This window comes from Aulonocara stuartgranti (genome assembly GCF_965226115.1).
Source record: "Aulonocara stuartgranti genome assembly, chromosome: 18".
In the NCBI taxonomy this organism is placed as follows: Eukaryota; Metazoa; Chordata; class Actinopteri; order Cichliformes; family Cichlidae; genus Aulonocara; species Aulonocara stuartgranti.
The window spans coordinates 18644328-18666479 of NC_138954.1; the positions used below are offsets into that span (position 1 = coordinate 18644328).

A 22152-nucleotide genomic window follows, 5' to 3' on the forward strand; every position below is an offset into this window, starting at 1 on the left:
CCCAGAGAGACAACCAACTGGTTTCAAAGGACCAAAACAAATCAGGCAGTTGTCCAATTGAGCGCAGGAAGGGTCTTTTATTTGTATGATTTGCATTTGTGTGCATACAAACACAAGGCTCTTGTGTAACCTTTGCCTGATCTGGCATCTCATGGCCTGGGGAATACTGACAGTTGGGTGTGTATGTTAGGTGTGACCATATTAACCACCACTACTGCTTCATATTACCAGGATAACAAAATTCAAGTCAACTAAAAGAAAAATCTTTTTGATCAGACTAACAGCTTTCACAAGATTTCACAGTAACATCAGTGTATAGAAGCCAAGGACAAAAAAGAACAATGAAGTAAGCTGTTAGCAAATTTTCATTTCTTGCAGCTCATTAACTCATGACAAGGAAGCATTACAGATTGTGTCTTATTCCTAACCAACGATGGCAGCCAAACTATTTGTGACAACAGTGTCAGCCAGGCCTACTTACTTCTTCTCCTTCTGTCCTGAGGTGGTCTCTTCGGCCATTTTTGGCTGAGCAGTTTTATCACCATCGCTGCCATCGCCTGTTGAGCTCCCATCAGCTTTGTGGCTGAAGAGTGCTTCAAGCTGAGACGTGACGGTGAATACTTGTAGTTCCCCCTGACCCAGAAGGCTACGACCACCGCAGTAACAGAAGGCACAGAGACGCTCACTAAAAGAAAGAAAATGGGTGGTAGAGGGTGTTTAATTATATATACCTACTGTGACTTAATACAGTGCCATACATGTCACCATGAATTAAGGCCTCCTTCTTGTGGCACTGGGACTGTCTGTGCTGCAATATACATAAAACCTCACAAAGCAAAGCAGACAGACTATCACCACACATAGACACACACACACAGTCTCCCAAACACATACTGCTATAAGCAGACAACTTGTAAAAATTATAATGTATTTAAGTAACACAGACCTTGTAATTTAGAAAGAAAGAAAGAAAGAAAGAAAGAAAGAAAGAAAGAAAGAAAGAAAGAAAGAAAGAAAGAAAGAAAGAAAGAAAGAAAGAAAGAAAGAAAGAAAGAAAGAAAGAAAGACAGACAAGTCCGGTTATACAACAGATATTTGGATGTGCTAACAATCAACATTTTAAGTGAGAAAGCCATCTTGGAGACAAAGTGGTAAACAGAAAAGCAGCAGAACAGTGGCCAAGAGCTGGAAAGTTGAGTAATAAAGCAAGCAGCAAATATTTATCACATTAAGTGCTGAGATGGTACTGTTAATAAGATCCCAGGAGAGGCTCCTGATCTGCTTTCCATCACCAACATCGATAGAACAGACAGGCCAGAAGACTGATTGCAACCTCTAACAAAGTGACACCTGGGAGGAAAAGGGCTGCCTCTACCTGCTGATGACTCCCACCTAATCCATCCATGTATGTATCTAGTATGTGCTAGACCTGTGCTTATTCATTCATAAAAACAATTTAAAAAGTAAAAAGATACACACAGAGTCTCTCACACACATGCATGCACGGTTCTTTATTTCTCAAAAACAGCGATTCTGGGGAAGTGAAAAGTTTTTTTAACCTGCTTTTGACTTCTCTACTTGTTGGGACAGATGGTCCTGCTGAATTCTCGGCTAGAGGGCTCTGGGCCAGAGGGGAAGAGGGCCTGTCCTCCTCTGGCACCTCACTGGTCACTTCCACAGTCTCCACCGGCTGGATTTGTGTTTCTGATGGTAAAAATGAAAAAGACACGGAAGGAAAAAAGAGAAAAGATCTGTTAGGGAGTAGAGAAACAGCTAAGCACTGAATTGTTCCAATGCATCTGCCTCTGTGCTGGTAAATGCTCCTCAATTCACTGCCAATTATGACTGCATGTTTAGCATACAGCCCCTGACAGACACAGGCTGTTACAGGACAGGTTGGTTATATTCTAGTCTTTTTCCTCCAGGTCAGAAACACAGCCTTTTTTAGCAAGATGGATGGTAAAATATGGGGACCATATGCTCAAGCACTGATTACAATAAACTCAGTGGGAACATCAAGGTCTTGTACAGAATAGTGATAACAATAGAGGCAGGGAATAAAAGAGATGGCATGGCTGTCAAAATATCTCAAGTAGCTAGAATTAATATTTTGGGGGAATAAAAAAAGTTCAATCCTGGACTCATATCTGACATATCACGACTGCTTTTAATTTTAATTTAATTGACGAAACCCTCAATTCACTCTGCTAATCATACAAAACAACTCCCAGCAGTACCTCTCACTGAGACTTTGGGCCATGTAAAATGTTATTAATATTTCATTGGCATGTAATTAGGCTAATGCCACAATGATTGTGTCATCCAAAGGAATTAAAAAAGGGCAAAATTCATATTAGGCTTACTACTACTTACCTACTGATAACTGAATGCATACGCAATGGATGTTTTACAATTATTTTTTACAAGACATCAACTGATTAAACTGATTGTTGCTTTTCCCGCCTCATTTTTTAGATAATAGCTCATTATATTTGTTAAATTAAAAAAAAAAGGTTGTGTTATCCTGTTTAGCAGGGCTCCACAATTATGGGCACGATAATTATCACAATTACTGACATAATAATGTTGCCACACGTAAACATAACAATGCTTTAACATCCATGTCATCCTACATTTCTGCTAATGTACCAATGTACAAATCTTTGCATCAAACTAAAATTGGTCCTCTTTATTCAACTAAATTAACTAAAGAAAAAATAAATAAATAAATATATATATTTTTTAAATAAACTGCAGCAGCACTTAAAGCAGGGTATGAGTTTCACATTTACATTGTGTTACATTCCTGTCAATTAAATAATAATATTTGCAGATATGTAAGATGTTTATTCACTTGTCCAGAGTGGAGGCATATAGTTAGGCGCTGATTTAGTGGCACGTTCGCTGCTTTTTCTTTATGTTTGTTTTGCGAAGCAAGCATTTTCAGATTCAATCAATCATGTTCATTTAATTGTTGGAAAAATAAAATTGTGACCAAGATTAAAATTTCATCAACTGTGCAGACCTACTGTTAAGTAAGATCAGATTACAAAAACTGATAGGTGACAGTACTACTCTTACCAATGCTAATGGATCAATTACTTTAACACAACTATGTAGGCATAGGATGCTAGTATACATAATACACCAAAGGGTGAGTAAAATTAGGAGCAAACTTTGCATTCAAAAACTATACTGACAGACTACACATTTCCACCTGGGCATTCAAAACACAAACTTGCGGAAACCAGCCCTGGCAGCATTGAATTGGGGGAAATTTAAAGCAAATTTAAATTAAATCACAGCCATTGTCACCAAGAGTAAGGATGTTCTGCTAAGTATGTTCTGCTCAGTACTGCGGCTTTCCATGCCTCTACCACACTATCTGAGAGAGAGGGGTCGCTTTTGGGGGATTGGAATGAAAAAAAGAAAAAGAAGAAGCATTATAATCTCTAAAGTACCATAATCAAAACTGATAACGCCATGGCTTATCACTTTATCAGTCGTTAATTTCTCTACACATTCCCTAGATGCAATCACACTGTTTTAATGGTAATGTATATTGAAAATGTGAGCTATGTGACCTCTAAGTATAACAATTTAGAGACAGACAAAATAAACAATGCATTTAAAAGGCTATAATATACTGTGCTTGACCTCAGCACATATCACTTTAAGGACAAGACTGCACAGAGTCACAAATTTCATTTTGCCAAAAGCCCAGAGGCAGAGAGCCACTGAAGAAACCACTGAGTTTTAAGTGCATCTGGCGGTAGACTGAAAAGGCAAAGTGAATGCTTGGTTATTTCATAACATCATTTACAAAAAAAAATGTTGAAGGGTTTTAAACTCTGAAATATTGCCTTTGTTTGTTCTAAGGTAAATGATACCAGAAGAACGGCAAGTCATTGACAGCGTCACATTTCCAACTATCTTCAGCTCAGCAACAGGGCGGCACTGAAATGTATCAGAATGGGAGGCATGGTCACATGATGTGATGTACACACATAAAAAAGGCACATAAATGGGTCTGGAGAGACTGATGGGATTTTAAAAAGCTTTTAGAGGGCATTAGCCTTGGGCTCTTTCCCTCTGCACCTCAATGCCAATCTCAGAGCAAGAGGAGAGATGGAAGCAGTAAGGGGAGAAGAAAAAATACACACCCACTACAGCTTCACAGCTCAAGCTAAACCCATTCAATTATAGCCCTGAAAAAAAGGCACTGGGTGCTAAGAAAAAGCTCTCATCCATCCTTCTCCAGGAGAAGGAGACTCATCTACCTTTACTAACATACCCTTCAAAGCACTGCATAAGGCTACTTGGGGTGCAGGTTCAAGTCATATATCACTCTCAGTAAAACCAATGTGTATATAAAAGATCAAAAACAAAGTCTCACCTGTGTCCTGAGGGTCTATGGACTCTGTTATCTCAGTCCCATCCATGCTGTCCTCCTCATCCACAACAACTCTCCCTCTGGTGCGACCCCTGGAGTAAGAAAAACAAACAAACAAAGAAACAGAGGAAATGAAAAGAAATAAGACATTAAAACTACACAACTTCACCTCGAGACGGGGGAGTGGTGGTTTAGTCATGAATTAATTAAATATCGTCATGGCTTTCACTGATTTTTAATGGAGGCATTGAAGTCATGGGTAAGGCAAAAGGGTGGTACTGGTGGGGTGTTTCATACATATTCGTGTTACAGCTACAAGGAGAAACTCTGGTAAAACATAGAGGCAATGAAAATAAATGGGCGATTCAGTGATGATGGCGCTATTGGCCTATTTATGGTAACCACAATGGTAGCATCACAGTGACGTCATCACAGCCACCGTTTTACTGTTTCTGATGTCATGCCAGACTTGCTGAACGATAGGTGCTGCCACTCAGACAAAACCTCCTCATATAGTAGGAGACAAAACATGTAGAGGAAGCAAAGAAATCAATTTGTCCTCCTGAAAGTTTCATCTTTTCACACTATTGCAACATTCAACTCTGCATAAGCTGTGTCTTCAAACCAGCTGCATGACCAACACAAGGTTAGAAAAGACACATGAGGTGCACAGCAAACTGAAACGACACCAAAAAGTGTCTCACACCAGCCATTGTGAGATCACTTTCAGCAAGAGGAGCGCAACAACAGCAAGTATAAATGGCCCTCAGTCACACCAGTATAGAGACTAGCTGGTAACCCCCTGGAAACCACCAGTTAGTAGGGAAGAAATCCGCATTACCCCAAACTGGTTAGTGAATGGTTGCTGGCTGTCATAAGATGAATTTGGTTAAAGAAAAACTAATCTACACTTACTGGTTTGGGGGAACTTAGAGCTGGGCGATATGAGATTTTTTCATATCACGATATGTTTTTTTCATTTCAGGCGATAACGATATCTATCACGATATAAGCCAAATAACTATATTTGTAAGATTTAAATGTGCCGTTGCTCACAAGTAAAATGTGAAATAATCAGCAGCTTGTTTTGATTTAAATATTTATTTCCCATAATAAGTTCAACAGGGTAGATGTACTTAAGGAACATGAGACTTTTTCAGATAAATAAAGGCAAATATTGCAAACTACACAAAAGGCAGCCGCTAAAGCGTTTAAGTTTCAAAATAGAACAAACGAAACAGACTAAATTGTCAATTCCACTTAGAAACAAAATATTAATTCTAAAAATAAATCTTAGTTTGTGTTACAGAAGAACAGACAAAACTGACTAACTTTTGTCAATATCAAATAAACTGAGAACTAAAAGGAAATTCTCAATCTCTCCTTGTTGTATAGCTGAGCTTTTCAAACAGTTTTAACAGTTACTTTAGTCTGACAAAAGCCGAATGACGAATTAGCGCTTCCAGTCAGAGACTGAGGCTACGTCCACACGTACACGGGTATTTCTGAAAACTGAGATTTTCCGTTTTCGTTTTAAAAAATAATCCCGTCCACACATAAAGGGAGAAATGAAGGAAAACGCTGCTATGAACATGCCAAAGCAGCAGGTGGCGCTAGATTCCTAACCGTGCCGAAATGTTGGCCAATCAGAAGTCTAGAAGCCTCGGTGGGAAAAAGTAAACAAAGCTGGGGCATAGAAGCAGAACCGAGTCGTGTGTGTGGAGGGACAGTAACTGTGTGTATATGTAAGCATTTAAACACTGCAGAGAGTAGAATTAACAGTAACAGTATTGTAGAAATTCATTTCACCGAAACAATAACGTGGCGCACAGTGTGACGCATGCTCCAGTTTATTGTATTTCCAGACTTGCTTTCGGCACAATTTACAGTGCACGCTACTCTGTTTTTTGTCAGACTTGAAATAGCCGAAATACCTTCACACTACGGAACTTCTATGGCTCTTCCGTTTGACAATCTCTCCGGCATTGGAACCATTATCTGTTTTCTCTTCGGTCACGCTCGGTTGATTTTTCTAGTCGGCACACTCATTTCCTCCATTACCCGCTGGCTGCTTCCCAAACAAACACACGTGCGGCTTGGCACTTGTGCTGTACGTAACAAGCCACGCGACGTGACGCTGCGGCTGTGATTGGTTCGGCTCTGCGCTACTTAATTTGGATTGGCTGACCTTTTTTTTTTTTCTTTGAGGACAAGAGCGGCGAGGTCTATCGCGATAGCTTAATTTCTCTATCGAGTAAAAGTTATATCGCGATACATATCGTTATCGTTCTATCGCCCAGCTCTAGGGGAACTCAAAGAAAGAGTTTGTAAAGCTTTGGAATTACCTGGATTTCTGCATGAATTAGTCATACACTATGGTATGACAGTCATACTAAGCAACCATTCATGGTCAGTGCTGCAAAATGCAACAACCAGCTGTTGTCGTTTAGCTAGTTTGTTGTTCAGTTTGCTACTCACAATAACTAACTGCAACAATATCTGGAATAAATGTTCATATGCATGCACCTTTTCTTGTGTTAGAGCCCTGACTTCAGTTCAGGAGATGAGGCTTGAAAAAGGTCACTGTGAAACATGGAAAGTTTGAGACTGCTCTGCAACCTCGGGGACTGACATCCTGGAAGTGTTGAGGCAATCAAAAAAGAAAGAAATTACATTATATGATTGTAGCAGACAATAACCTGAAGCTTGGGGAGCAGCTGGATAGTGAAACAGACATTGACCTAGAGCATACAGATAAATACACAACAGAATAGTTGAAAAATAAAATGTATGATTTTTTTAACAACAGCAAAAAAAAGAGTCTTAACCCAACCAACGTGCTTTGGCAAGATCTGAAGAGGGCTGTTTAATAAAACAGACATCCAAGAAATGCATTTATTTATCAATATAGCCTCTCAGATCTGTACACCTAACCATCTCCCCTACAACCACGCTGGACCAGGTTTTGGATTACTCAGTTTAACTGTGACTAAAATTCTCACCTCTAGCCCTTTAAGGTGATTGTCTGTGAACGATCATAATATGTGTAATGTTAGCTTTTAAAGAAGTCCTTAGTATCAACACACTTTTCTAACAAAGAAAGTTCCACCTTTCTTATATTTCACTGTATGTGCCATGTCAGCAAACAGACAACCACGTGTACATTTACAAACAGGCGTTGTGTGCCAACTCATACGCTCAGACACACCAACTCATACCTTGCTTGTACACACAGTATGTAAATATCTGCCAGTGTCAGCATCCCTTCAACGCAAGCTCAGTTAACCTAATCTTGGAAGCAGCATGTGGAGGGGATAATTGTCATGGATACAAATTAAATAGCAACACCGAGTGCTAGCAGGCTAAGTGGGGAGAACAAACACAGCCCAAAGGAGAGCAGTATGTCTCCGGGATACTCAGGAGGATCCAGCGGGTGGGAAGTGAGGGAGGAGATTGGGGGTGGGGGTGGGTAATTTTGTGTCACTGGAGAGAAAAATCACAAATGGCTAGATGCCAAATCAACCCCTCCTTCTAAATGACTTCCATGGGGAATGACAGAAGAAGTCTCTAGCAAACCTTGGCTAAAAACAATTACCTGTGAGCTTGAGTCAAACATAAATAACTTGATGTAGAAACAAACAACTGCATTTTAACAGACAACTCTGTTATAGCCTATTACATGGCCTAGTATGAACCAACTACTGTAGTTCAGGATCATATGGAAGTCGGTGTAGATATAATCAGGAATGGTGGATGGCCTCTCTCAGTAACTATTCTATATCAATTTAATTTTTTAATGCTATTCTGAACAAATTTACTTTTCAGTTTTTAATTTTGTTATCTTTAAAAATCAAACAGTAGCTAAGTACATAGCAATAGCAAAAGCCGCAGTCAGCTAGTCTTTATGGAAAAAGTTACAAATGAGGGTATCAGCGACTGGATGCCACCAGGGAGTGGAAGGAGATGTTGCTTTACTGGCCTTACTGCTTCAACTGTCTGGAAAGGGTCTGCATGATGGCATTACAGTAGATTGTCAAAGCCTGGATCCCAGTATAGCAGATGGATTGATGAGTGGCTTGCACAGCTTGGATGATTTTTGATTTATGTTGATATTTTAATGACGAGACTCTTCTGGTCTTGCAAGATCAAAAGACAGCAGTCTGTAGTTACTCATTTATTGCTTTTGGAAGACTAGAAGCAACAAATTGGCTTACAGGAGAAAATAAGATAATGTCCCAACATGAAACATGAGTGGAACTCTGCCACAAGCAGAACAGCTCATTTTCTGATTTGTTTTCATAATTCACTATTTTTTCAACACTTTTTCCCCCCCTTTAAAATAAATAAATAAATAAATAAATCAGAGGGTACTGTGTTAATTTTTTCACTGGATGCACAGTGGACTTACAGCAAAATAGTATCTGGTTCTCTTATAAGAAACAACTTTTATTTTAAGAATAAGATGAGCATAAAAATTTAATTAATCTCAGTGGATACTGAGAAAAAAAAGAAATTACTGAAGAGTGTTATAGTGGGGACTGTAGCTTGCAGGTAGCAGCACTTACTAGTACAAATAACCTAAAGGGCATTTTCAGTTCTTCTTTACCAATGACTTGCTGTCAACGATAACAGACTATCGAATTTAAAGTGTGGATCTATTAAAACAAGCTGCCAGCAGCAGCACTATAGTACAATAGTAGTGACACAACACAACTCAAATGTAAGCACAAAATTAGCCTAGGTAGCATTTTCACTGGAAATATTAAGTATAATATGACTGCTCTACACTTTAGTTTAATAATATCTAAGTTGAGGTAACTTGTCGTTCATCAGCAGCCTGCACAGTATTGCCACATAATAAAAAATGAAAAATGTCTTCCTCCTTCCTCCCTTTCCACCATTTGAATTGCTGTCATTTACTTGGCTAAACAATATGTAACTGCATCAGTGATTACCAGCCACCGTTTGCTCTTCCTGTTGTAAGAAGTATATCTAGCGAGTGCTCCAACGATGCTTGGGTGAGTCATTTGTTTACATTTCGGTCATACATCACCAGCTGATAGCCTGGTCGTACTCTGTGTTTTTTGGCTCAAGTAGTGAAACAAGTTTGTCGTTTCCGGCTTTCGCACAAATAATTTTAAGGTACTGTGCTTTGTTGGGTTTTTTTCAATGACCTCAGCTGTTACCAAATCGTCATCAGAGCCGGACACCTGGCTGTCTGCCTGTCGGACATGTCTGAGTGTGCCTCATTATTGTGTGCAATACGGAATATAAGTGTAGGATGCTGCTATAGTAATGATATCATGATATGACACTTTAAAAAAAAAAAAACACCTAAAAAATTATGCTGGTATTATTAGAACAGCCCTAGATTGTGTATACCAGAAACTGTTGATCTACTGGAATTGTCCTGGTCAAAATGCATTGTCTTGTTGATGCCATTGGTCAAATGAGAATGGCCAGACTATTTCCAGCTGACAGCAGTTCGCACAGGCTCACGAAGATTGGGAAAAAAGGTTGCCTGGTCTAATGAGTCTCAATTTCTGCTCCAACATTTGGATGATAGAACCACAATTTGGTATAAACAACATGAAAGCATGGATCCATCCTGCCTTGTAACAGTTCAGACTGGTTTTAATGACGAGAAAGATATTTTCTTGTCCCTCTTTGGTCCTCTTAGTATCAAACTGAGCATCATTTAAACACCACAGCCTGTCTGAGTTCTATTGTTGACCATGTCTGTCCCTTATAACCACATTGTATCCATTTTTGCATGGCTACTTTCAACAGAACAACAAGGAACGTTTCAAAATCATCTCAATTGGGTTTCTTGAACGTTACAATGAGTTCACAGTACTCAAGTGGCCTCTATAGTTACCAGATCGCAATCCAAAAGTGCACCTTTGGTCTCATGTAGAACAGGATATCTCTATAAGAAATATGCAGACAAAGAATCTACAGCAACTGTGTGCTGCTATTGTGTCAATATGGACCAAATATTCTAAAGCTAAAATGGGCTCTTACCCAGCACTGGGTAGGCGTACCTAACAAATTGTCCAGTGAATGTATATTATTCAAACCTGGTCAATATGGTAAGAACATGTAAAAAAAAACTCATGTCCATACCAATAACCAGCTAAAGATGTATAAAGGTATAAAAGAGCATCAAACCATTTATGAGATGACCATGTAGTTAGGGCTGCCACAAACGACTATTTTAATAGTCGACTAGTCACAGATTATTTTTTGCGATTAGTCGACTAATCAGATCATGCATCCATTGGACGTAAAACGTACAGCTTATGTGCTAACTAAAAATAAAGACAAGATGATAGTTTATTAAATTTTAATGAAATTAGCAGATTGTTTCGGTGGAGTTTAATAAACTCAGCCGTCTGCTCCTTGCTATCTAAAATATAACAGGACACCGGAGCATATTCTCGAGCATCTCACACTTCTGATAATCAGTTGTCTGCTTGACGTTTATTCAGCTGTGTAAAAACTATAACTTTAATCTCAGCCAAACCGATTTACTCAGGAACAAATAAAATACTGAAAAAAGCCAAACGATAACATTTTTAAGTTATCTAAGTGACTTATATGTCATGTTTAACCTGAGTAGCGAAAGACGGCAGTGGGTTTGAAAACGATTTGCCGGGAGTCCGGTGTTCTCACCTGCTCTAGTGAGCCTTGAACCTCGGCTCGCTATCGAGCTGGTGAGTAACAGATGTTTCCGAAAACGTTGGAGCGCTTTTGAAAATATGTGGTGTCTTGATAAACTGAGCAGATATTTGAAGTTTACACAGCTACATGCTCGCCTGAAATTATGTGTAATGTTTATTTTGTGACCCAGAAAGTATAATAAGAGTAATATTAAAACTAACTAGCTGCCGCTATTGTTGGAAACTGAGTTGGGCCGCGCTATGAATTCTGTGATAGGTTGGGCCACGAAGTACACACCCGACCCATCCTTTAAATCTGGGGAAATGAAGGGCACATTTGTCGGAGTCTTCGAATTTGGACAGTCTTCGTCGTGTCGCTGTAACGTAATCGGCCTACAAATGCGGGCACAGGAGGATGCGGTTCCTGAATTTGGACACGGCTGCGATACCGGACACTGCTTCTTCTTCTTCGGGATTTAACGGCAGCTGGCATCCTTGTACATGCAGTGCTGCCATCTTTTGTTTCAGTCCGCTATTACACTCTTAAATCCTACTACTTATTCCTGCGTCTTTTGGGATCTTACAAAGCTTCAAACGACGCATCGACTATTAAATTAGTCGTCGGCGATTTTGATAGTCGACGTAATCGTGACTAGTCGACTAATCGTTGCAGTCCTACATGTAGTATGCTTAGTACATGGCCAACTGCTGCTACTACTACTACTACTACTATCTAGTAAAATTTTCATTAAATACAATTTTTATCTTTCAAGTATTTCTAGTATCTAATAGCAGAAACCAAGCCCAAATTGATATATGAGCAGTTATAAGCCTATGATCACAACCTGAAAACAGGTGTTGGCAGTGACGTCTTTGCACAGACCACCACACAGCATCAAGCTGTATATTATATTATTCAGAACTAATGAGATCAAATTGCAGCATTCAGACAGCCAGTTATGTCACTGACAAATGCAAAAGACTAGTGTTCGGGTCCCATACCCTGCACAACTTCCCCCCACAGTCCTACCACAGGGAGAGCGAGCAAGAGAGACAGGGAAAAAAAAAAAAAAAAGAAAAGGTGAAAATAATGCTCTGGTAAGTAGTCCCAGCTAGCACAGTGCTGCCTGGAAAACCTGACAAGGATCATGTTGCTCTGGAAGAGATGGACTAGCAGATGGAGCATAAGCAAATCTAGTAAATTCTAACCAATCAGGTCTACAACAGCGATTTATAGAGCATCCACCTTTGTCACAAATCAATACCCTTAATCACACTTATCTATGACAATTTTAAAATTAAAACATACACCACAGAATGAAGCTGATTAGCCTATGAGAACAATTAATTGGTCTAGAATGACGTTATAAGTGTTCACCATGGTTCGATTACAAGTTACAGTACAGTTTAGAGGACCAGCCATTCCTCATTAGCCTGTAGGCTTTTATGACCAACAGTAATTAGAAATCGGGATGGAGTAAATTGTCTGAATTCACAAAGCTGTAATCACTGTGTTGGGGGTGTTTTATGGAATATGAGCTTGCAATTTAGCTTTCAGGAGGTGTTTGTATCTAATTAAATGAAATCTGAGAGGGGATAAATAATTGTGGCAGAGCTAAATAAGTGTGTAATCAGCAGCCTATTCTGCAAAAATAATGACATACTTTAAAATATATACAAATTGTAATTCTATTCTTGATTCTTAACAAAACCCTAGCCATTACAAAGATATAAATAAAACTGCTGATGGTTAGTTCGTGACCAGTTAAACAACATTAAGTATTTCAAGTGTGTCCCTGGTCATCCTTCTACTGTGGCATTAATGTATTGTCTGAATACTTGGAGATTAAACGATCCATTGGGAACAGGGTATTAAGATTGAATGAGAGGACAGACTGAGGAGAGAGTTAAGAACCTTGCGGGCATTATTTTACAGCTCTAAGCTGCATTGTATGTTGCTAAGGAAGTCACAGAGAAGCAGGACACCTTGCACGGAGCCTAAACATCTGTGGTGGAATTACATGAAATCAAATGGTAAATGGTAAATGGCCTGTATTTATATAGCGCTTTACTAGTCCCTAAGGACCCCAAAGCGCTTTACATATCCAGTCATCCACCCATTCACACACACATTCACACACTGGTGATGGCAAGCTACATTGTAGCCACAGCCACCCTGGGGCGCACTCAAGCTGCTAAAACCCCAAGGACTTCTACAAAGGACTTAAAGTAGTAACTTATGCAATGCTAGAATGACCATAAAATATTTTGTAGTTTCAGACTACTTTAAGTAAGAAGTGGTCAACCACGGTACTATTGAGTACACTGCAAAAGGCCCCCACTTTAATTCCAGGAGGAAACACAAATCCCTTTGGATTCAAATAGGAGCAGCCAAAAGTAGGTTCAGACCACTTTAAATATGCCACATATAGTATAAGGACCATTTTCAGATTTAAACTGAGGGCTTTTTTCCCCAATGCTTCCTATGCACCACCTTGATATTTTTGTTTAATAACATGGGATTAAGTTTTAATGCCGTCTCTTACCAGGTAAGCACTGGATTTAATAAGCAGTAACACAGAATGGGGTATTTAAGCTCATGACACCTGACAGAATTTGGAGGAGAAGCAATAATAAAAGGCAAGATCACCCATTTTTCCAAAGCTGGTTTTGTGTACTTAACTTACCATGAATAATAAATACATAAAAATAAAAATAATAACCAGTGAAAGATTTTAAGTTACCACTGTTACTATGATTTCTTAGGTTTACTGTAAAATTTCACATAGAGTGATGTACATGGTGGCAGGAGTGCAACGGTAAGTCTCACCACAACCATCTTATTAAATCTTGCATAGTTTTCTGGGGTTTTGTTATCAAGTTTACAGTGTTATGTAAAAGTAAAGGGGTTTAAATACCATACATGACTTTCTAAAGTCTACGAGTCCGATTCAGCAAGTTAAATTTATTTTTCACTCTGTGTTGCAAATGTCGGTTACAGAACTGTAGCCTAATTTTCTAAACTTTGATCACAAGAATAGTTTAAGAAGAAAACCATGTATTTGTAATCATTTACGCGTATCAATTCTCGGTTGTGGTGAACATTGCAGATCTACTCCACTGTGCCCATTGCAACAGCAACAAATTCCCAAGGCTTATTTTTGGCCAAATATTAAATGTTGCCCAGGTTCAACACCCTTAATCATTGCTGTGATCGCATTCAGCAAGAATAACCAATTCAGCAAGAATTAAGTAATTCCCTATTCAATTTTATTTATATAGTGCTGAATCACATAAAGCATCAAGGTGTTTTATTTTGTTAGGTAAAGACCTTACAATAACACAGACAAAATTACAAATTCAGATGACTGCATGAGAAAAAGTGCTTGGTGACAGTGGAAAGGAAAAAAACCCTTTTAGCAGGATGAAACTTTAAAAAAAAAAAAAAAAAAAAGCAAGCTTAGGGACAGGCAGCTATCTATGCAACCAGTTAGGGTAAGAGGAGGAAGACAGCACAAAAAAAACACATTAATGGAAAAGAGACAGAAATAAAAAAAAATTTAAAAAAAATCCACAAAACTAATGATTAAATACAGAGTGGTGTATAAACACAGTGAGAGGGGAAAAAGTGAATGAAGAAGAAGCGCTCAGTGCATTAAAGGAAGCAGCCTAGACCGATTGCAACGTAACTAAGAGGGTTCAGGGTTACACGATCCAGCCTTATCTATAAGATCAAACAGTTTTAAACGTAATCTTAAAAAGTAGAGAGGGTATCTATCTCCAGAATCCAAACTGAGAGCTGGTTCCACAGAAGAGAGGCCTCCCAATCTACTTTAAAATATCCTGGGTACAACAAGTAAGCCCACAGTCTGAGAGCAAAGTGGTCTAATGGGGTGATATGGTACTATGAGGTCTTAGAGATAAGATGGGGCCTGATTATTTAAAAGCTTAATTGCGACGAGAAGGATCTTAAATTAGATTCTGGATTTAAGAGGACGATAATTAAGAAAATCCAATATGAGAGACATATGGGTATGTCTCTAAAACCTCACCTGCGCTGTCACTAAGGGGAAATGGTGAAGCAGGTAATATCAGATATTTAAAATATATAAAGTTTGAAAAGAATATGGGATTCACACTTCTTCTTCTTTTGGCTCCGCACATCTTACAAATCCAATGTCAAGAAAAATTTCAAGACTAATTTAAAGTCTAAACCTAAGCATTTTATAGAGGGGGTCCGGCACCAGACCACTGCTTACAAAAAGTATTACATAAAGTTACTGCACTAGCAATGCTAACCAATTCAGCAAGAATAAGTAATTCCCTGAGCTTTAAAAATACAAACTGATTTGAATGTCAAAGGTAAAAACCTACTTTTTTCTGTTCTTAGACGTGGATAAGGGTGGTGCCTGGGGTAGGAGGGCAGCAGCATCCTTGCGCGGCCTGCCACGTGGTCGCTTGTCTGCGTGGGCAGGACTTCCTGTGGACGTGGCCCCTACACTGCTTGATGGCGGTGAGGGTCCCTGGTCAGAGGGCTCCACAGTCTTATCCTCTGATGACATTCTGAAAAACCGTTAAGAAAGACGAGGTAAGCAATGTTTGGAAAAAAGCAAAACGGATGCTGATTTGCACCTAATCTGAATTTATATTAACAGGTTTTAATTTAGTACATGTCTAAGACGCTATTTTTAACTGATAAACATGGAAGTCCATGTTTTTTGAATAATTTTTGATTTATCTGTAAACTCAAACAGCGTAGTCAGAAAGCTTTTGTCGCCTTTGAAATTTTCTGCATTTTGTTCAGACAATTAAATTGATTTCATCTTTTCATATACAACTACTCTGATATGTTATTGAAAATCAGACCCTGGTAGCAATATTAAACTCAAAGTCTACTTAGGAATGATACATGCTCAGCACACCTAGGTTTTGATGCACATAGTTATATTCAAGTCTCTCCAGAGATCCTGTATTTCATAGGTGTCAAACTCTGGCCCGTGGGCCAGCCTAATTACATTTGGCCCGCATCATCAGCACACTTTTTTCCTGGTACTGATAAAGGAAAAAAGTGTGCTGATGATGTGTAGGTAACACATTCGTACTTTTAGAGAAATTTAAGTTTGAAATAGTGAGTGCAAAATCTGTCTTGCCTTATTATAAACAGCACTAATTTCAGTGTTTCCTGCTCACACGCACCTATTGAAATTAATCTATTTGACAACATACTTTGTGGATAACTGCTTACTTCATTTTACTTCTTTGTGATTTTATCAAATTAATTTGCTAGCATTTGATTATTTTGGGGCAGTTTGAATAAGTGTGCTGTAAGTGGCTTCCTGTGGAAAAATGGCTGCTCTGTTATACTTGGAGGTCTCTACCAATAAGACTGTGCAACTAACCCCCCAAGTGTTATCACAATTTTGTCTTAAAAAATCCCCCCAAAAAACCCTCAATATCTTGACACCACCCCCCCTTCAGTTAAATTACTAAATGGTAGAAATTGTGTTTAATAATTGCAATCTCAACATAGACCAAATACTTAGAATTGAGTTCTTTTGGGTTTTTTTTCCTACATAAACACCATTCCTGTCCTCTTTACAAATTCTGTGAAAATGCATCATCTTTGCTTTTGTTTTCATTATTGTGTTTTGTAACTGTTTTGATATGTAAACTACTAATTAAAGAAGTATGTATACTCATTTATGGCTGAAAATGAGAGAGGAAATCACGTACTTTGTTGTTTTTACAGGCAACTCTAGATTATTTGCTATTTTTAGATTCTGTTCTCTTTTTCATAAACAAGAGCATGTCTGACAATTCACTTTTATATACAGCGCCAACTCCCATCTAAAGCTGCCTCAAAGTGCTCTACATGGCAAGGTGAAGACCCAAGACCCTAATATATTAGAGGAACCCCCCCACCCAATGAATCAGTGCACATGCTTGGTAACAAGTGGGAAGGAAGAGCTTCCTTTTAACAAGAAGAGACCTCCAAAAAACAGGCTCAGGGATCTGCTGTGATTGGTGGGGGATAGAGGGGATAGAAGAGTACAGAAAGGCAAGAGCAAAAAGGGGAAGAAAAAAAAAAGCACACACGGGAAAGTTAACAACATACAATAGTGTAAAAGAAACTGACATGCTAACCATTAACAGAACGTATTGAACACAAATTGATAATTTACAACTTTTGTTTTGACCTGAATACCTGCGAACACCCGATTTGTATACATGGTTGCTTCATTCACCATTTAGCCAAAAGAGAAACCAAACAGTTGCCACTGACCTTAGCCAATAAGCTCGCCAAACTTTAATGGTGAAGATTTAGCTTATAATAATTTTATTTGACTCATGTACAACATGCAATAGTTATCATATTCCCTCTTCTTTTTGAATCCTTTAGGGGGGGAAAAGGTGACGAATGTAAAGCTGGCTTCTTTGGTCCATCTCAATTTTTAAAGAACCCCCCCCAAAAAAAAAAAACTTTCACAGAGATGTTTGTGAGCTTACCCCAACTGCCATCTACTACTCAGTGTATCCTATGCATTCACTTTGTTGGCTAGCTGTAAACAGTATGCAAGAAACTTGTTTTGGGAACTGTGTGTCTTGTTTTGTGATAGCTGCAGCATTAGCCCGCCCACTATGCCTGCAGGGAAATGAAGTAGTGCGCTCAGGAAAACACTGCGCCGCTGTTGCACATAAAATGCAGAAATTACAACTTTCTTTGGAACACTGTCATTTCTCAAACACTGGTATTAGTCATAAATTTGTGTTTTTAGAAACAGCAGAGTATTGCAGTATCCTTCCGGTATGTATACCATGCAAAACTACATTAAAAAAACTACAAGGCACAGCTTCAGTCTACCCATCCTGATATAAAGACCTGATAGGTGCTTCAGTTCTGGTTGGTGTTCCCAAACTTCCATTTAAAAACAATGAATGATGATGAATGATGAATGCTCTTGGGCATTTTCATTTTCCAGAAACTTCTTGTATATTTGCAGATCTGTTTTAACACAGTTAAAACCTTTTAAAAAAAAAACTTAAAAAGACACAACCAGTGAGGATATGTCTCCAATCTATAACACCCATCTAGCCGTAGAAGCCTGATGTTGTCTTTCAATCTTCAGTAGCATTTAATAACACTGCTTTAGTGTTGTCACTGTACCTTACTGTGTCCAAATCAATTTTTAAAAAATGAACTGAATTCATGTTAGGACTTTTGATTACATAATTTCAAATAATTGGTTTTAAGCATTTTTGAGGTGGCTTATCTGACCAGAGACATCTCAAACACACCAAGATTACAGTTTTTTGGTAGAAGCAAACTAGGGGTTTAGAGAAAATCAAAAAATTCAATGCTGAGCAAAAAATTGTTAGCTTTTGACTACTGTAAGTACAGTGCAGTAGGATTTCTACTTCTTACTCAAAGCCATCTGTAATCACTCCACATACAGCCAGTTCACATTTTCTATTCTCTGCAACCCACACACTGAAGGAAAAGCCACTACAAAGCACTCAATGGTAAACAATGGGAATACTGCCCTTTACTTGTATTTAACAATACAAAGTAATTTTGAGATGGCAGGATTGTAGTGGTAAATGGACTACAATTCTAGTAAGACTAGAAATAAATGAATTTAAGCTTTGCTAGACCATTTATAACCATGCTCAGATTCCTGCAAACCTGATGTTTCTGGTAAATTTTAAAACCAGTTCATAAGAAAAACTGTACAGCTGGAACAAAAATACTGGGTTGACTGTCAGCATCTAAAAGAATAAAAGTCCCAGAGTAGCTGTTTTATTTAAATGTTTTTATTTTTAATAATAATAATAATAATAATAATAATAATAATAGATGCATGGAGGATTAATATAGCTGATCACAGGAAGATACATTTAGAAGTGGCAGATCAAAAATGTCAACACCTCTCATGCGTTATGGTTAAAATAGTGGAGACGTTTAGCAAAAGATATGTCTTTCTGCAGTTTTCTACACACTTGTTTATACTTAAAAAGAAAACAAATAGTCAATAACGTATTAAAGCAATGTACTTTAAAAACTTGTGAGCAACTTTTAATTAAAATATAAATAATTAAAAAACAAACACTTCAGTCTAAAGCTATGATGTACACCCTGCTATATATGCTATAGACATTGGAGAGTTTGTAAACAATGGTGTCACAGCCATTCAGCCTAACAACTCTGTGACAACACCATTCTTATATATACACTCTAAAATATTTTTCAGCTTACTACTTGTTAGGGTACCAACCAAGTTTTATCAGCTCTACTGAGTATTGATTCACACTAAATCAGTGTAAATTTTGGCACCGGAGCATAACTGGGTTAAAAGAAGAAAGAGAGCGAGGGTGCATGACATCAGTCCTGTGACATGTGAAGAATCGACACCGGACAGGACAATGGCGGTGGGGAGTTAGAAGCAGTCTCAGCCGTGGTTACACTTTTTAAAACTCAACTGCACAACATCTGTAGCACACACTGCAAAGCTGGTTATGGCGACACTTCTAGTCTGAGAAAATACCTGGTCAAACACAAAATACATCTAAAAGCTGAAGAGTGTGTTATATTTGACAGCCGGAAAGCAAATTCAACAAAGGACCTGCAGCTAACTACGAACCCTGGAATGATGGGCAAAGTTTAAGCTGTCAATATCTCTTTTAATCAGGTAATCAGGCTTTTTCCCCTCTTGCATTGATTGTCACTTTCACTGGCTGCACTGAAATTTTTCATCAGCATGCTATTTACAGTAAACACATTACAGTATGTCCAAAATCTTGATTTCTGACCATAACTAACAGTAGGCCAATATTACCATTTAATATTATATGCAAACACTGTAACAGGAACACTGTCGTAAAACTAACCGAGGCAGCTGGCAACAGTGTAGAGTGTACAATCTTATCAATAAAAAAAAAAGTTTCAGCCAATAATTATGGAATTATTTTATAAGAGAAGAATTTGAATTTGTTCTAAAACAAGCACTAAAAAAGGCACCATTTGTTAGGGGTACCAAATTCCAAGTACTTGTATCAATTCAAACATGAAAGGTAGCCAGCCCTGATTATATATATAAAAAAAAAAAAAATTGTAAAAATTGTTTCCACATTGGCACATACAGGACAATGTGGCAGATATATATCTGCTCAGTGCTGCTAAATTAAAGAAAAGATCTATTGGCATGCAATTATAAAAAAAAACAAAAAAACAGGCTGACTCTGAAATATTTAGATATCAAGTTTCGCATTTCCATCTGTAATCAAAGTAGTCCAAGTTATAGATGCCTTTTCTACTCTCAGCACTCTTAAATACAAACCACATTCACCCCTGTACACACACTCATATAGCTTTGTTCAATAGCTTTAACCTCTTTATACTAGAGCTGCAGCATTTGATTGTTTTAGTAATTGAGTAATCTATTGATTAATTCATTGATTAATTAGAAAGAATTAGGAAAATACTTTTTTTCTTATTAATGAGCAATAATAATTATTGAAAAAAACCCACAGGTTTTGAACTGCTCATTTGTTTCCATTTTAGTAATTGCAATGTTTTGAAGTTTAACTTCAATCAACATCTGTTAAAAAAAAAAACAAAACAAACAAACAAACGTTATGATGGTGTAGTCATTAAGTCATATTAATAACAACCTAACAACCCCCAGGTCAGTGGCTCCGAGTTTCACTGATCCATGTACATTTTTATTGGCTTGTGAAAAAAAAGCTTTTATTTTCACATTTTGAAATATTAAATCAATTTCATTAATACAATATTTTATTTCACGTTAAATCTGAAAATGTTACAAAAGCCTTATGGCCTGGTAAACCCCATGCACCCCATTAGACTCAGCACTGTTTGTTGCACGTATGTCTTCCATGTAAAATAGGACAGCTGACATCAAGCTGTGTAGTTTTAACATGCTGTCAGACTAGGTTAAAACAAACAGCCATGGATGGAGCAGCTTCAAAGTTTGCTTTTCTTCAAGTCAGAGGTTGTTGATCAGGTGTTTTGAGGAAGCACTCCTACTAGCTTTTTCCCAGTGAAGGCTTTAATGGCGATTACAGGAACAGCACTGCTGATTTGGACGCTAGAAACTTGTTATCTTTCACTCAGCCTGAGCTCAAAATCTCAGTAACAGCTCCGCCTCTTTGTTCTTCTCTGTGTGCGTATTACTCAAATCATTGCATCTACACGCACACACAAACTCTGTTGGCTACATCAGAGGCAATTCAATACCATCGTCCTCAACATGTGGACTAGAGGAGTCTGGGACTGAAGTACTAACCTTCTGATTTGTACCATATTTTTCGGACCATAATCCGCACCAGATTATAAGGTGCACTGTCGATGAACGGGTCTGTTTTCATACATAATGCGCCTTATAATCTGGTGCACCTTAAGCGAAACAAAACAGTCAGATAACTCAAACTTCACTCAACTCATTTTTCTTGCGTCCTCCACTTCCGTACCATTGATTCATTAATGTTCAATTCTCTCACAGCTGCTCTATTCCCATGTTCTTGCAGTATATTAATTACAAATCTTGTATTGTGGATGGATCATCTCAGTTGTTCTCCTGACTGAAGGTTGGTCCGTTAACAACATCCTGTCATGCAATTGCATTTGTCCCTAACCATCGCGAACCCTTGCGTTAACTTTTATCGAGTGGAAAAAAGTTAGCATTCATTCTCCAGCTTCATTGCGTTTATGTTATGCTAACATAGCTGTGTCCCTAGCGATCACGTTGCACATCATTATATACCAGCTCGTCCAACTTCAGTAACCCTAAGAAAAGTCACTGCGGTTTAGTTTTCTGTCGTGATAGCAGAGCTGTATGTTTTAAGTTTTTCAGAAATCTCTCAGTCAGAACATTTATCATTTTATTAAAGATGACCGGATTATAGGGCGCACTGTCGATTTTTGAGAAAATTAAAGGATTTTAAGTGCGCAATATAGTGTGAAAAACACGGTACAAAAAATGCTCTATGGCCTGAGCCACAGCTACTCCAATACTGACTAATCACATTTTGCTTTCATGTGGTGATATCAATGTGGAAAGCAAATAAAATGCATTGGCC

The 22152-nt window shown here is 38.2% G+C and overlaps 1 protein-coding gene across 8 annotated transcripts in view; it reads right to left on the reverse strand.

The window, feature by feature from the left end:
- kmt2cb (lysine (K)-specific methyltransferase 2Cb) overlaps positions 1-22152 on the reverse strand; it is a 94822-nt gene that overhangs the window by 63010 nt on the left and 9660 nt on the right. For 7 of the 8 annotated variants that reach the window (XM_082513909.1, XM_082513910.1, XM_082513912.1 and 4 more), the window contains exons 2-5: positions 15430-15618; positions 4397-4485; positions 1560-1704; positions 482-685 (exon numbers count right to left, since the gene is read on the reverse strand). In XM_082513909.1, the coding sequence (XP_082370035.1) occupies positions 482-685; positions 1560-1704; positions 4397-4485; positions 15430-15617 (626 nt within the window). In that variant the 5' untranslated portion in view covers position 15618. The remainder of the gene's footprint in view (positions 1-481; positions 686-1559; positions 1705-4396; positions 4486-15429; positions 15619-22152) is intronic. The other variant, XM_082513915.1, reaches the window with a different exon arrangement.